The sequence below is a fragment of the Rhincodon typus genome, chromosome 5 (genome assembly GCF_021869965.1).
Source record: "Rhincodon typus isolate 14 chromosome 5, sRhiTyp1.1, whole genome shotgun sequence".
NCBI classification, from domain to species: domain Eukaryota; kingdom Metazoa; phylum Chordata; class Chondrichthyes; order Orectolobiformes; family Rhincodontidae; genus Rhincodon; species Rhincodon typus.
In genome coordinates this window covers 114,760,309-114,775,166 of record NC_063336.1, presented here as the reverse complement: position 1 = coordinate 114,775,166, position 14,858 = coordinate 114,760,309, and the positions used below count along the sequence as shown (strand labels likewise).

Genomic DNA, 14,858 nt, shown 5'->3' with positions numbered 1-14,858 from the left:
ACTGAATATATTTAAGAAATAGATTTCTAGATACTAAAGGCATTGAAGTGTATGGGAAACAACATGATTATGACACTGAGACAGATAATCAGATTTGATCACACTGAATCGCAGAAGAGGCTCAATGTGCCATATGGCTGATTCTTGCTCCCATTTTTAAAGTTTTCCCTGTTTAATTGTCCACCACCGTTCACATCCAGATGTGACGGGATCACAAAGCTCATATCTGGTCCTTGGTTGTGGGATCGCTTAGCTGTAATGATTGCATAATGCTTATACAAATTGTAATGCTATTTGTAGCTTCAATAGGTCAACACCTCATTTTTAGCTCTGCTCCTAGCATGGCCTTTTGCACTCTTCATTGAGCCAGCATTGACCTCCCAGCTTTACTGTCATGAGGTTATAGATTGTCATCAAATACAATTCTTCTGCTGACAGGCCATATCATCTCATGAATGCTCAGCTTTGAAATGTTAGATTAGTCCAATTTAGCATAGTGGTCAGTCTCCACCATGACTGTACAATAGTCATTCTTACCAATATGGTCATAGATAGATGTTCTGTGACAGGTAGATTGGTTAAAGACTTGGTAAACACACAGTCCAACAGAAACGTCTTTCAGGATTGAGCTGGTTCAGTCAACAGCAATGTTACCAAGCCACAATGTTATGGACATGGAAGTGCCCCACCCAGACTACATTCTTTTTCCTGCACCCTCCAAGAGTTGTTCAGAACTAAGGTGAGCAGCAGGTTGTATCAGTAACAGTAATCTTAACCTATGAAAGGCAACTTTCATCTTTCTATTGTAGAACATCCTGCACAGTCATACAATGAATTATTTCCCATCAAAGCAAAAGCTTTACTGATCACTAATGTTCAATATTATTCTCTGCTTTCCACTGTGCCTGCCTGTATGGCCTTTAACAGACTGTGGCAATGTTGTCTTGAAGATCATTCCTCCATTTGGAACAGAGTTGAAACTACAGATATCTTATTTTGCACTTTAGTTTTCAGATCCTGAGCGCAGGAAACTCGTTCAATTAAGAGAGAAAGCGGCTGGGCAAGGGAAGAGGCAGGACACAAAAGTTTAAAGCCTGAATGAATGATGAAGAATGTGAAAAATCACATATTCATGGATCCTGAACTTTATCTTGGTTTGGATATCACAACAGCTATGTCATCTGCCAGTAGCAAGTGAAAGCAGAGAGGTTATGATTTGAACATAATTTACGTTATTTCCTATATCCTCCAGAAACCTGAGCTCAACTAAAACTCTGTCTGCCTACATTTAAATTCACACCAAGTTCTATTCATCCATTATTCTTGTTCTTGCTGACCTATACTGGCTGTCTACGTACCAACACTGCAATTTAAAAATTATCCTAGCGTCTTCAAATCCCTCCACCTTCTCAAGCCTGGCCCGTGCTACCTCCTCCTGGGCTATAACCAACTGAAATTGTTACTCTTCTAATTCTGGCCTTTATTGCCTACAACAATTCCTTTGCTTCATTATTGACTGTTTGCCTTTAGCTGTCTAGGACCCAAATTCTGGAAAAAAAATCTCTTTAAGCGTTTGATCATCTGTCCAAAGAAGCACCAATTTTTGAACGATCACAAATCACCATGGGACATTTTACTACCTGAAGGTATGTATCTAAGGGGATGCAGTGGCAAAGTGATGTCACTGGACTAGCAATCTAGAACCTTGGAAGAATGTTTAGGGGACTTGGATTCAAATTCAACCAGGTCAAATAGTGAACTCAACAAAGTGCCTAATGCACTTTAAAGGAAAGAAATCTGCAGTTCCTGCCTGATCTGGCCTACATGCAACAACAATGTGTGCAACTCAACTCAACTCAACTCAACTCTGATTAGGGATGGGCAATAAATACTGGCCACACTGAGGCCCACATCTTGTGAATGACTTTTAAAAAAGATGTGGGTGATGAAAAGCACTGCATGATTTGCCATCCATTCTATTTTAAATCAGTTTTATAAAATACATTTATGGGAATACCTACCTTTAAAGGGCTAAAAATTCCAGAGATAAATTTAAGGCTTTTTTGGTATTAAGTGGAAACATAGCCAGGTAGCTTTGTTAAGAAAGCAATTGGAAGTGCAAAAAGGGGGCATGAAAAATGACTGGCAAACAGGATTAGGGAGAATCCTAAGATATTTTATAAATACATCCAAGGGAAGAAGCTAACCAGGGAAAGAGTAGGGCCCAATAGGGCAGCGTGTGTGTGAAGCCATAGGACATTGGAAAGGTATTGAATGAATTCCTCTCTTTGATCTTCACTCTGGAAAAAGAGAACATTGATACAGAATTCAGGAAAAGGGGCCATGAGGAACTTGCACAGTTTGACAAAGAAAATGAGGTGGTACTGGAGGCTCTATCAGGGTTAAAAAGAGACAAATCCTCAGGCCCTGATAAATTGCATCCCAGGTTGCTATGGGAGGCAAGGCTGGAAATTGCCAGGGCTCCAACTCAAATTTGTAATTGCTCTCTGGCCACATGGGCAAGTGCCAGAGGACTGGATGATGTCGAATGTGGTTTCACCCTTTATGGGTGGTACAGACCAGTGAGTTTCATGTCAGTGGTAGGGTAATTATTGGAGAAGATTCTGAAGGAGCAAATTAATACCAACTTGGAAAAGCATAGGTTAATTAGGGACAGTCAATATGGCTTCGCCAGAGGGAGGTCATGCATACAGATGTGTTAGAATTTTTTTGAAAACGTGTGTGGATGACAGAAGTTCAGTTGATGTAGTTTATATGGATTTTATCAAAGTTTTGACAAAGTTCCACCTGGGAGACTGATTGAGAAAGTTAAAGCACTTGGAATGGAGGGAAACTGGCTTAGTAATAGGATACAAAGGGTAGTGGTAGAAGGCTTGTTTGACTGATGGAGGCCGGTGTCCAGTGGTATACGTCAAGGATCAGTACTGGGACTCATTGTGTTTAGGATGTACATAAAAGTGATATAGATGAAAATATAGGGGAAGTGTTAAGCAATTTTGCAGGCATCACCAAGACTGATACGGTGGTTAATAGTGAAGAAAATAGTTGTAGGTTATAGGAAGACATAGATAGGTTGGGCAGATGGTATTTGACTCTAAGTGTGAGGTAATGTTTCTTCTTTCAAAGGCAAGGAGTGTTTAATGAATGGCAGGACATGGTAGCTTAGAGAAACACAGGAATCTTAGGGTAATTATTCACAGATCCCTGAAGTCAGCAGACGATGAGAATAGGATACTTAAGGTGGCATATGGGACACTTGCTTTCATCAGTCATGGCATAGAATATAAGAGTGAGGAAGTAATGTTGGAGTTGTGAAGAGTGCTGTTCAGGCCACAGCTGGAGTTCTGTGTGCAATTTTGGTTGTATCATTACAGGAAGGACGTGACAGCACTAGAGGGTGTAACAGAGGAGGTTCACCAGGATGTTAACTGGGATGGAGAAACTGATTTAGATAGGCTTGGATTGTTTTCTTTAGAGCAGAGAAGAAATGATTGACGTGTATGAGATGAGGGGTATGGACAGGGTGAATAGAAAGCAGCTCTTCCCATGGCTGAGGGATTAATCACAAGACAGCACAGTTTTAGGATCGGGGCAGGAGGGAAAAAAAAAAAAGAAAAAAAACTTTTTCCACTCAACAGGTGGTGGGAATCTGGAATGCACTGCCTGGGAAGTAGTGGAGGCCAGAAATCTTACAACCTTTAAAAGTATTTGAATGAACATTTGAAATATCATAACATTCAAGGATATGGGACAAGTGCAGAAAATTGGGATTAGTGCACTTTTCGGTGGTAGTTACGTTGGTGCAGACTTGATGGGCCAAAGGGCCTTTTCTGCGCTCTTAAAATATTTACTCTACTATTGACATACCAGTATATGCAGAGGCAATGCCAGTTCTTTTAATCAAACAGTACCATTTAAACAGAAACTTAACTGCACTATAAATGGAAATATTTATTGAATCTTTTAAAGTGACATATAAAGCAATCATACAATCTTCAAAATGATTGTTCACACTTGGATCAATTATACAGTACAGAAAACAGCGCTTTGTTTAAGCATTTCAATTTTCTCTCCTTTACCTAAAAAAATACTGTTTTATACTGAAAAGAAACTTGAAAATAAATTGACAGCACAAGGAAAAGTGCAAATACATGTGATCCATATATCCAACAGTACACTTCCATATTGTCAATGGACACATAATTCACCAGTCTGATTTGAAAATTCCAACAGTTTGAATTCTATGTCTTGCAGAAAATAAAAGTGCAGAGTTTGACAGACCAGTGAAAAACTGTTAACCATGATTTCTGCCTCAGGAGGTTGCATTAACATTTAATGACAGATCACCTGGAACCTCTAGTGGTAAAAACCATGTACTGTCGAATTCAACTTCCAAGTTCTGCACCATAATCTAATAAGTGGTTTAAATGCTTAGGTACTTCAAATTGTTAGGTTTCAAATTATTGACTGGTTCTGTCCTGTGTTTATCCCAAGAACCATTCCACTCTCCATTTGATGTGATGAGGAAAAAAAAGACACAAAATGCACCCAGATAATTTTAAATGACAATTCAAATAAAAGAATCTCAACATGGTGCAGAAAAATCATAAATACCCAGTTAAGTAATTAGAGAAAGTAAAAAATGCATATTCAAAGCTTTTAGTTTCAATCATGTTTAGATACAAAATATAATTTTCTAGATACTTAAAAGTTTACACAAGTACAGAATACCTCTTACAAAAAGTCTCAAAGCTTAAATGCAAGGTAATCAGGCTTCAACTTGTTGAGAAAACTGCTCATTTGTTATTGATTTACATTGAGTTCAAGCAGGCATATAAGGTGGTGGTGGCTCCTTCTCTGGCATCTTCACAGCCATTTCGTAAGTTGGCAGCACATACTAAAATTACAAAAAAAATTAATGCTGTAGCTGTGTCAAAGAATATTGTTCTAAAATACAATTGCAATTTGGATAATACATCATGGAAATCAGCATGTTGACAAGTTTTACCCTAGTTGATTAGCTAGGCATCAAACCAAATAAAACATCAAAAATGTACAAGATAATAAGAACTGCCAATGCTGGAGTGAGAGATAACAATGCGGAGCTGGAAGAACACGGCAGGCCAGGCAGCAGAGGAGTGGGAAAGTTGATGTTTCGGGTCAGGACCCTTCTTCAGAAAAATGTATGATATTCTATGTTCGCCAGTGCCAATTACAACACTGCAATGACCATCCTTTTATTTGCTTTGCATATATAGTGTTTAAAAGAAAAAAGTACCATTTGACAAGTCACTGCCATTGTAAACATATCAATGAGTAACAATCGAGACAGGAAGCAGATGGAAAATATAACAATGTCACAAAGAACTTTACTTTGTTCAACAGTGGTACCCTGGAGCTGATTTAGCCGAGTGTAATATTTCAGTTGCAAGTCTTAGGATTTTCAGTTGACAGGAAACAGCTTTTCAAAGTTGACTCTGTTCATTCTTTGGAACTCGTGTCATTCGTGTTTGATTTGGGTATAAGAAAGTAGGCAACCAAAATTCAGCTCTGCTTGAGCCAATACCTTCGCAATTACTTTAAATTTATCAGAAGTACACTACCAACTCTGGCCTGACATTTACCAATGCCACCTTTTTTTTCCTCCCATCAGCCACTTGGCCCAATGGCCCACACAAAGAGTCCCTCTGATGTTCCCTCCTACCCAATAAACCCCCTCACCCAACAACTTGATCCACCTGTCTGCCCCTTAAACACTCCCTAATAACCTTTTCCCTCCCCAGTGTAACACCACAAACAAAAGTAACCTGCCCTCCTCACCGGCATTTCTCCTCTCCCCCCGCTTTCCTCTTTTACACCTTTAACTCCGAACATGCTCCCCCTGCATCTACACTGAGGTGTCTCCTTTACAGACCCAAACATGCACACAAATGTGACCCTTCCATCTCAACCCATTTCAATGTCCCCTCGCAACCCTGACACTTTCCCCATACCCCTCCCACCCCAACTTGACATCCTTCCCTACCATGATGCAACATTTCTCCCTTCCTGCACCCATGCAACCACCCATCCATCATCTCCTGCCCCCACCCTGACATGCATCCCCTCCACACACAGCCGTTAACACCATCTATTAGCAAGAAAGGTAAAACAATCAAGACAATGGAGAATAAAGTTAGTTTAATTGGAAAAGAAGGAAAAATTAAGGTGAACTTAAACTCCTATCCCATTAACGTTGAATGCATGGCAAAATTATATAAGTATTGTTTACCTGCATAGGTGTCTCAAATGCTGGGTACACAGCGATCTCAGGTGCGTTCCTATTGTTGATGTATTTGTAGCAGTTCCAAACACAATTAATGAAGTAAGCCTACAGAACAGAACAACAAAAGCAATACGTACTCGATGAGTTGCAGTTTTGCTTAAAATAGTAAAATTAAAATAGATTTACTAAAACATTTCTAAGCTAGGATCTAGACACCAAATGAAATCCATTGACTTTTGTTTGCTTACATAAAGACCATACATAGTTTTACTGACGTTAATGAATTGTGGTTGGTCAGACAATAAAGGATCAAGCCAAAATAAATTAAATATTAGTTATGATATATTTTAAGGCACCAATGCAAGGCCATTGTGTTGAATTGAATAACCTTTTTTGTATGGCCAGAAGTGGTTGGGCCCAATCATGTTTTCCTTTACAGATGAAATTGCTCACATTAAAACCCCTCATTAAATCGCTGCATCACAGCATCAAATTCCTCCAAATATCATCCATCAACACTCAAATCTCTCAAAAGTAATCTCATCAAAATGAAACTGTCCCAAACTAAAATAATAACATCACTGTAACACAAGTTTGTTCATTAGCATTAAAATCAAGCCAGAAGAGTGCAGCTTCTGGTTAATCAATGAGGTGCCACCCCAGCCATGAGGCCTCAGCATAGCCCAAACCTTAGCTGCAATGTCAGAAGAGCAGATCACCAGTTTGCTGAAGCACTGATGGGAAAGTGCTCCCCATGTTCCCCGCCGTGCCATCATTCCCATCCAAAAAGTGCATCTCAGGGCCAATCCAAACCTCATTCACCTTGCTTCCAGCCGACAGAGCCCTCAGGCATAACTGTGCTAGCTGTCTCCCCCAAGAACAGTAGCACTTAAGAATGAATCACCCAACACACTTGCTAACCAACTTATTACTGTCACACATTTTTCAACCCATCTGCCATGGTTGCAAAGAGCAGCTCCAAATACGTCAGTCTAAAAGCCAGGCTTAGTACAAGACAAACAGCCCAAGTTTAAGGATGGCTTTCTAGCAGTGATAAGTGTTCCTACATCTGAGCCAGAAGGCCCCGGCTCAAGACCCACCTGCCCAGAGCGGTGTAATAACTTCATTGAACGGGTCGATTAGAAAATATTTACAGCTGACTGGACCAGTGCGCCAAAGCCAAAAAGGCACACCAAGTTCCAATTGTCAGTGCAACTGGGTAGTCTGCAACTTAACAGCCCTCAATAGCACAGCCTTAGAAAATTGATGGTTTCCTTACTGCAAGTATCCTTCTCATACTGATTAGAGACAGAGATAAGCATCTATTCTGTGTCAGGGTTTCTTTCCCCCTCTCTCTGCATTTCACCACCCTGTGCATCTATGAAAGATCACTTTTGCCATATCTCTTGAAATAAAAAATGTTAATAACGTGTTGAGATATGAACTTCAGATATCAGCGGAAATTCAATAATCGATGAAAGATCCTCAAAATCTCAGGTGGGGTGAAAGAGAGAGATCAGAGAGAAAATGAGAAAAATGTATCAGAAGTCTGGCACGTTCAAGGATTTTTTCCCCAAAAAAACGCAAGTAAGTGTTATGCATCCACGTCAGTTTAACAGTTTAAGCACATTAGCTGCTTATTTTCTTCTTAGGTGAGGTAGGTGGGAAATCACAGTAAATTGGACAGAAAAGCTATGCAATGTGAATGAAGTAAAAGTGTTAACTACAATGAGGAAAAAAAATTGTCATAATGTAGACACTTAAAATATTTTAAGTGGTAACAAGGTTTGAACCAAATCTGGTCTAATTTAATAAAAGCTCATTTGGGGGGGAAATGTGAAGCCATAATTGGTGTAATATTTAACAAAAGTCACAATGCAGGGTTTTTAAAAAGTGATTATTTAATTATTCAGTAAAGCCACAAACAGCCCATAAGTTGACTCTCTTGGGAATTAGTGTTTTCATAGGGGAGATGGTGGCGTAGTGCTAATGTTCAAATCATAAGGTTCAAATCCTGCCATAACAGCTGGGGGAATTTCAGTCAGTTTATAAATTTGGAATATAAAGATAGTCTCTGCCTTACTGACTGTGACAACCACAATCGATTGTTATCTGGTTCACTAACGTATTAAGGAAGGAAACTGGCCACCCTTACATGGCCTAGTCTACATGAGCGTCCAACCCCAAAGTTTCCTTAGAAATGCCTAGCAAGCTGCTCAGTTTCAAGGGCATTTAGCAACAAAATCTGGCTCATGTATAACGTAACATCCACAAACCATGAATTACTAAAATGTTTATTTCCATAGGTATGTTTGTGCTGTTTATTTTATTATTGATAAAACAAGTTTTAAACTCAAACTTATTTTAAACAATAACAATCATTACATGTTAAAACTAAAAAAAAACTAAACAATTTGCTTCTATAGTCTTACCTTCACAGTTATAATAATGGTGAAAGAAAGCAGAACTATCAGCAAAAGGCAGCTGGAATCCAAAGCAAGGAGGTCGTCTTTGTAAGGGAAGTCAGGCTGCAAAACAAAAAAATATGCATTGTGCAATTAGAATATAAACCCAGCAGTTTATACTTTCAGCACTTTATTTAACATAAAATATTGTAGGTACAGCACAATATCTGAGCAACAGATAAAACTAACTTCAAACATGTGGGATTAATAAACTGACAGATATTTCAGCTATATTATGTCGATGGACAAATAACTGGGAAATGAAATTTAAATATGAGGTAACATGTCACTAAGAATAGGGGAGATCACACTATATGGAATGTGCAAGTATGGGTGGGGTAAAGGAACAAACAAGTGGATCTTGGCATACAAATATGTCAGTCAGTAAATGCAGGTTAGCAACTAAGCATTAGATTTTACCTAGTGGGATAAAATTGAAAACAGGTTATTCTAAACCTGTAAAAATCTTGGATAGACCAGCAGATTCCTGTACCGTTCTGATCATCATATTTCAAAATTGATTAGTGGTGCAGGAGAATGTGTAGAAGAGGATTTTCAAGGACAGTCTTAATTATTGCTGTACCAACATGCTGGCAAAGACTACTTGGGCCAATGACATGTTATGGCCTCTACAGAGACCAGTAACATTTTAAAGAAAAATTCAAGCTTCCAGTTATTAGCTAGAAGAACAAAATCAAAGAATTCACATTTTAAACTAATTTTTATTATAACACTATTAAATGTGCTCATTGTAGCAGCTGGTCATCCAGAGCCTAAGTGCAAATCCAAAAATCTGGTGGTTTCTGCAATATCCCAGTTTATAGAGAAGCCTCTAATGTGATTTCAAAATGGCATGTTTTACCCTTTCCATGGCAATAGGAAATATACTGCTCTTGTATTTCTCAACTGCTGGAAGAATGCACTCTTAACAAGGACTTACCAGTTGGTCCAGATAATCCTTGATTCTTGGCACATAGGTGAGAGAGCTGATTGCAACAAGGCAAGAAAGGGCAAAATTAAACAACAGGTAACAGAAGAATGGAATCAGCCATCCTCCACGATGCTGAAAGGGAAAAGCAAAATTAAGTTAGAAAGGTTATAATTGTGAAATTGTATACTAAGAACAAGAGAACTTTTCAGGCAATATATTCAATATGAAAATACTTACAGTGACAGCACCGTACACCAACATGGCACTGATAGTAAACATCAAAAGTGAGATGGTAAAGCCAACACACGCATTCTCTATACAGTGAGAAAAGGAAAGAAAATGAAAAATCAAACTACTATTAAATACTAGCAAGGAATTTAGTCATTGGGTTATGAAAAATCTGATTTGTAACAAATATTCTGATAATGTATGATGTTTACATGCATGATATTATTAGATTGTAGAAGCTTTAGTACTATTTCCTCCATTTTTTAAGTCTCCTCAATAAATAGCACAGACGCAGCTTCTCAGTATTTCATATTTTCCTTCGGAAACCATCCAAAAAGATTGTGGATTTATTTTTGAACATGACCAAAAGTAAAAGTAATCTATAAAAATGCAACTTTCCTTCCCTGAAAGAGAAACTATTACTGCACATTTCTCCAAGCCTCTCGATGAACAGCATGAGGATATGTAGGAAGTTATTACTAACGTTTATACGTTACTGCTCTAGAATTACACTCTTTCTTCTGAACATCTTCCAACAAAGGAAGGAATGAACAAAAATATAAAATAATTAGTACTTGCAGATCCACAACACTGAAGTGACTTCAAATCTGCCTGAACACTGACTGGATCAAGAAATACATCCACTATCTTACTATTACTTTTCAATTCTTGAATACTGCAAACACTATCCAGTTTGTACCTTCCAAGATGAGCAGTGCCCAGTCGGACTAGCTAGGTCTCCATCTGGTTTAGATTTGATCCCAGTCCAAGATACATAAAATATAGAGCCTGAACTCCATCCATGCACATCATGTCGAAAGATCAATATAATCTGTCCAAATTCACTGAAACAAGTGTGCCGATATCATTATTAATTACAGGAATAAACCACTGCGTGTACTGCTGTGGAATGTACATTTTTTTCTGAATCTTCAATTAAATCCAGAGGTATTTTTGTACATTAAATCAACCGTTGAAGTCCACTTTGTTGATGGATTAAATAGCACTGATACGCACATATGAAGAGGCTTCTTCGGCACAAAGGAACATGCCACATGCAGCCAAAACAGGGGGTTTTCTGGAGTCAGGTTTAAAAATTATGAAAAAACAGAAAATGCTGAACATACTCAGCAGATAAGGCAGCTTCTAAGGAAAAAGAAACGGGATTAGAATTCTGAGCTCAATGATCAGCCATGATTATACTGACTGGTGGAGCAGGCTCAAGTAGCTGAATGGCCTACTCCTATCTCTAATGTTTCATTCTCAGATTGGATGGCTGTAACCCACGGAATATTGCAAGGGTCAGTGCTAAGGCCTCAGTTGTTCACAAAATCTGTGTTAGTGATTTGGATGGGGGCATCAAATGTGAAATTTCCAAGTTTTCAGACAGGTTGAGTGGGCAGCAAGAATATGGCAGATGAAATGCAATGTGGATAACTGGGCCATTATTCACAATGGAAAGAAGGAACATAAGTGCAGATTGTGTTTTAAATGGTGACAGATTGGAAAACATTGAAGTTCAAAGGGATCTAGACACCTGTTTTTCTAAGTGCAGGTGCTGCAAGTAATTTGGAAAGGAAATGATGCGCACTAAGAGGATTTGAGTAGAGGAAATAAATCTTACTTTTAATTGAATGGAACACAGGAGATTATATCTTGACTGTTGTGTGCAGTTCTGGTCCCCTTGCCAAAGGGGTTCACTAGATTGATTTCTAGTTATTACGACATCAAGTGATTTGGGGATAGTGTCGGAATATGGTATTCAGGTAGGTGATCAGCCACAATTTAGCAGGCTTCAGGAGTGAATGGCCTGCTTCTCCTCCTGTGGTTTAGTTTTCAAACCATTTACGAAACAGGTAGCAGAATGCCTTCCCTTTAAGTCAATAGGTTGAGGGTTCAAAGCCCAGTCTATAGCACAAAATCTGGCCACAAGTGCAATACTAATACATTGGTGAAGATGCTCTCTGATAAAAGTCAAGGCCCAGATCTGTCTTCAGCTGGATGTACATTAAACTACATTTTAATTTGTGCACTCTCACAACCTCCACCTGATGTCCTATTCAATATTTACCCTTTAAGCTATTGGCATATTGTCAGTGAGACCTTGATGTACTTAAAATTATCTGCTGTTTCCCAAACTACAGCAGCAGCAAAATGCTTTGGAGACATCTAGAAACTCAAAGATGAGGACTGCATCAAGTCCTACACAGAAGTGTACAAGGAGGATAACTGCATTTTGGCCTTTGTCTTAAAAAGGATGAAATATAGAGGAGCAATCCTCCAGATGTGTTCTGTCCAAGTTTCTGTTCAACTAAAACATGAATAGAAACTTGCACAGAACACATCTAAAGAACTGCTTTTGAGTCAACATCCTATCTCAGAGGGTATACTAGCCACGGACATTTATTTTAATTAAACCATGGCTTAAGTAATTAAATTTTGATAACAGGTTGCATTACCCTGGGCTCTATTGCCTACAGTCTAGCATGCCAATGTATAATTTGAGGTATTTAAAATAAAAGTTCAAGAGAATTGGTAAAGCAAAACTATTTCCACTGGCGGGAGAATCCAAAATTAGGAAAAAGGTACAACCTTGAAATTAGAGCTAGCCCATTCAGAAGTGATACCAGAGAGGACTTTTTCCTCATAAGGGAAACGTGGAACACTCTCTCCTTCAAAAGGATACTGAGTTATTGCTCCTTGGCAGTCCTTACATGGAAGGCAAGAGCAGACTCCTGTATCAGGTGGCACATGGATTATTTCCCAATCTTCAGTTTATGGTACTTACCATGCTGTACATCTCCAGGAGAAATGGTGTTTTAATTATGCACATTTCCAATTTTTTTTAAAAAACATAAGTTACCACTGTAGTGTGTGAAATATGAGATAACAAGCTGATCAAGTACTAAATAAAATCTAGGCATATTAAATATTTTGCATACCTGTTAGTTTATCTGAGGAGTAGTAGTTTCCAATAACTTCATATTGTAGGTCCAGTGGAGGGACTGTTTCCGGGTGAGTTATTGCCACAGTGAGCAATATGCCCATTAGTAAATTCACCACCTGCTCAAAAATATTTATATAGCAATAAATGCTAGGCAATAAAACGCTAGGCAATAAAACTTCAGAACATTTGATTTCATGCTTTGTTTTCTATGATATGCACCCATTATAAGAATAACCAAAAGGCAGGCTAATGGACTATTTACATTATGCAGTTTCGACTTTTATATTCATTCACAGGACGTGGGCTTTGGTCATTAGGGCAGTATTTATTGTCCTTCCCTAATTGCCCTCGAGGACAGAGTGGTGAACGGTTTTCTTGAACCACAGCAGTCCGTGCACTGTGACTACATCCCCAGTGTTGTACACGAATTCCAGTTCTTTGGTATGAAAGCTGCCGCTAAAACAGTTGGTGAGTTACTATAATGCATCCACTGTACAGCGTCGGTGGTGAAAAAGGGAGTGAATGTTCTAAGGTGCTGGACATGCCATTCAAGTACAACGCTTTTCCTGGATGGTGTCTGGCTTCTTAAATATTGTTGGGGTGGCATCCTCCAGGCAGGTGGACAGCATCCCATCACACTCCTGGACTCGTACCTTGAGGTGGATGGTCTTTGGGGAAACAGAAGGGGAGTTACACTGCATACAAATCCTTGCCTCTGACAGTCTTGTGGGCATAGTGTTAATATGGCTAGTCCAGTTCAATTTCTGGTTAATTTAACTTCAGGGATGTTGATAATATGGAGCTTCAGTGATGGAAATTACATTAAATGCTGACAGGGCTTTTGTTGTCACTTGCTCTTGGGCCAGCCCACAAAGGACTAAATGAATTCAATTTTACAATACACCATGATAATTGCCAAACTCAAGCGGTTTGCTGCTCTCGTATCAATAATTGGTAATATTCAAGAGATCCAAAATGTAACATGAAGGACAAGTAAGGAGGGGTGACCAAAGTTGATAAAAGGCTGTTTTCAAGGAGGCTTAAATTGAGGGTCTGTAGCAAGGTCACAGGTTAAGAGAAGAATCCTGGTAACCGGGACATCACTGATGCTCCTCCATAAAGGAAATAGACATTTGGCCAGTGTTGGAACAGCAAACAAAAGGGTAGAATGTAGCCCTACTGGTGGCTGCAGACATGATCAAAAAGTGGAGGGATCTAAGTACCTGTTTGAAAACAATGTAATGGGCTTAGATGACCAGAGATTAATAATGGTAGCAGTTTGGACAAGGTTTGTGTATATTAAAAACTTAATGCACATTGCCAGTGAAGTACTTTTGAAATGCAGTTCTGTTGCGTGCTAAAGCGCTGCCTTGTACTAACAACAGGTTCAGAAATTGGAAAACAGAAGTTAGGAACATACAGGAAAGCAGAAGTTAGGAACATACAGGAAAGCAATAGGTATCTATTGAACAAGCAAATAGTTGACATTTCAGACCATGGTCCAATTAGAAAAGTCAAGCTGAGGATGACAAGGTGTGAAATAGTTTTAGCTTTAAAGTAACGTAGGGAAAGAATTTTGTTACTATCAATGGAAATAGGATGGCAACAAACAAGACAGATTTTCCAGGACACTGACACTTGCTACTTAGAAGATACCACCTCTCTATCGAGACCGGTATTTTTTGGTTGGTTACCAAAGTGAATTCAGCTACATCAACTTGCAGCTATCAAACCCCAGTTAACTGAGTGTCAGCCTTGTGAAAAAAAAGGTAAAGACATTTAATATTTCAATTCCCGTTGGGTCCAAGGCTTTATCAAGTCCTGTTTTGATCCAAACTGGGTTAGATGATCAAAGTAGATTGCGATCGGGAAGGCGACTGTTTTTGTTTAAAAGCCTCGCCGTGAGCAGAACCCATCACCTTGACACCAGGTAAAGCTGTTTATTTTTAAAAGCGACCGTGTATTTCCCTGTCATGACATCAAAGGCGTCGCACACAGGAA

The 14,858-nt window shown here is 38.9% G+C and overlaps 1 protein-coding gene across 1 annotated transcript in view; it reads right to left on the bottom strand.

Moving 5' to 3' along the window:
- Positions 1-3,952: 3,952 nt before the first annotated feature.
- The window catches only part of laptm4a (lysosomal protein transmembrane 4 alpha), an 11,908-nt gene continuing 1,002 nt past the window's right edge, over positions 3,953-14,858 (bottom strand). The window contains exons 2-7 of the mRNA XM_020515751.2: positions 12,853-12,973; positions 9,920-9,996; positions 9,692-9,814; positions 8,719-8,814; positions 6,293-6,391; positions 3,953-4,918 (exon numbers count right to left, since the gene is read on the bottom strand). Coding sequence (XP_020371340.1) covers positions 4,844-4,918; positions 6,293-6,391; positions 8,719-8,814; positions 9,692-9,814; positions 9,920-9,996; positions 12,853-12,973 — 591 coding nt within the window. The 3' untranslated portion in view covers positions 3,953-4,843. The remainder of the gene's footprint in view (positions 4,919-6,292; positions 6,392-8,718; positions 8,815-9,691; positions 9,815-9,919; positions 9,997-12,852; positions 12,974-14,858) is intronic.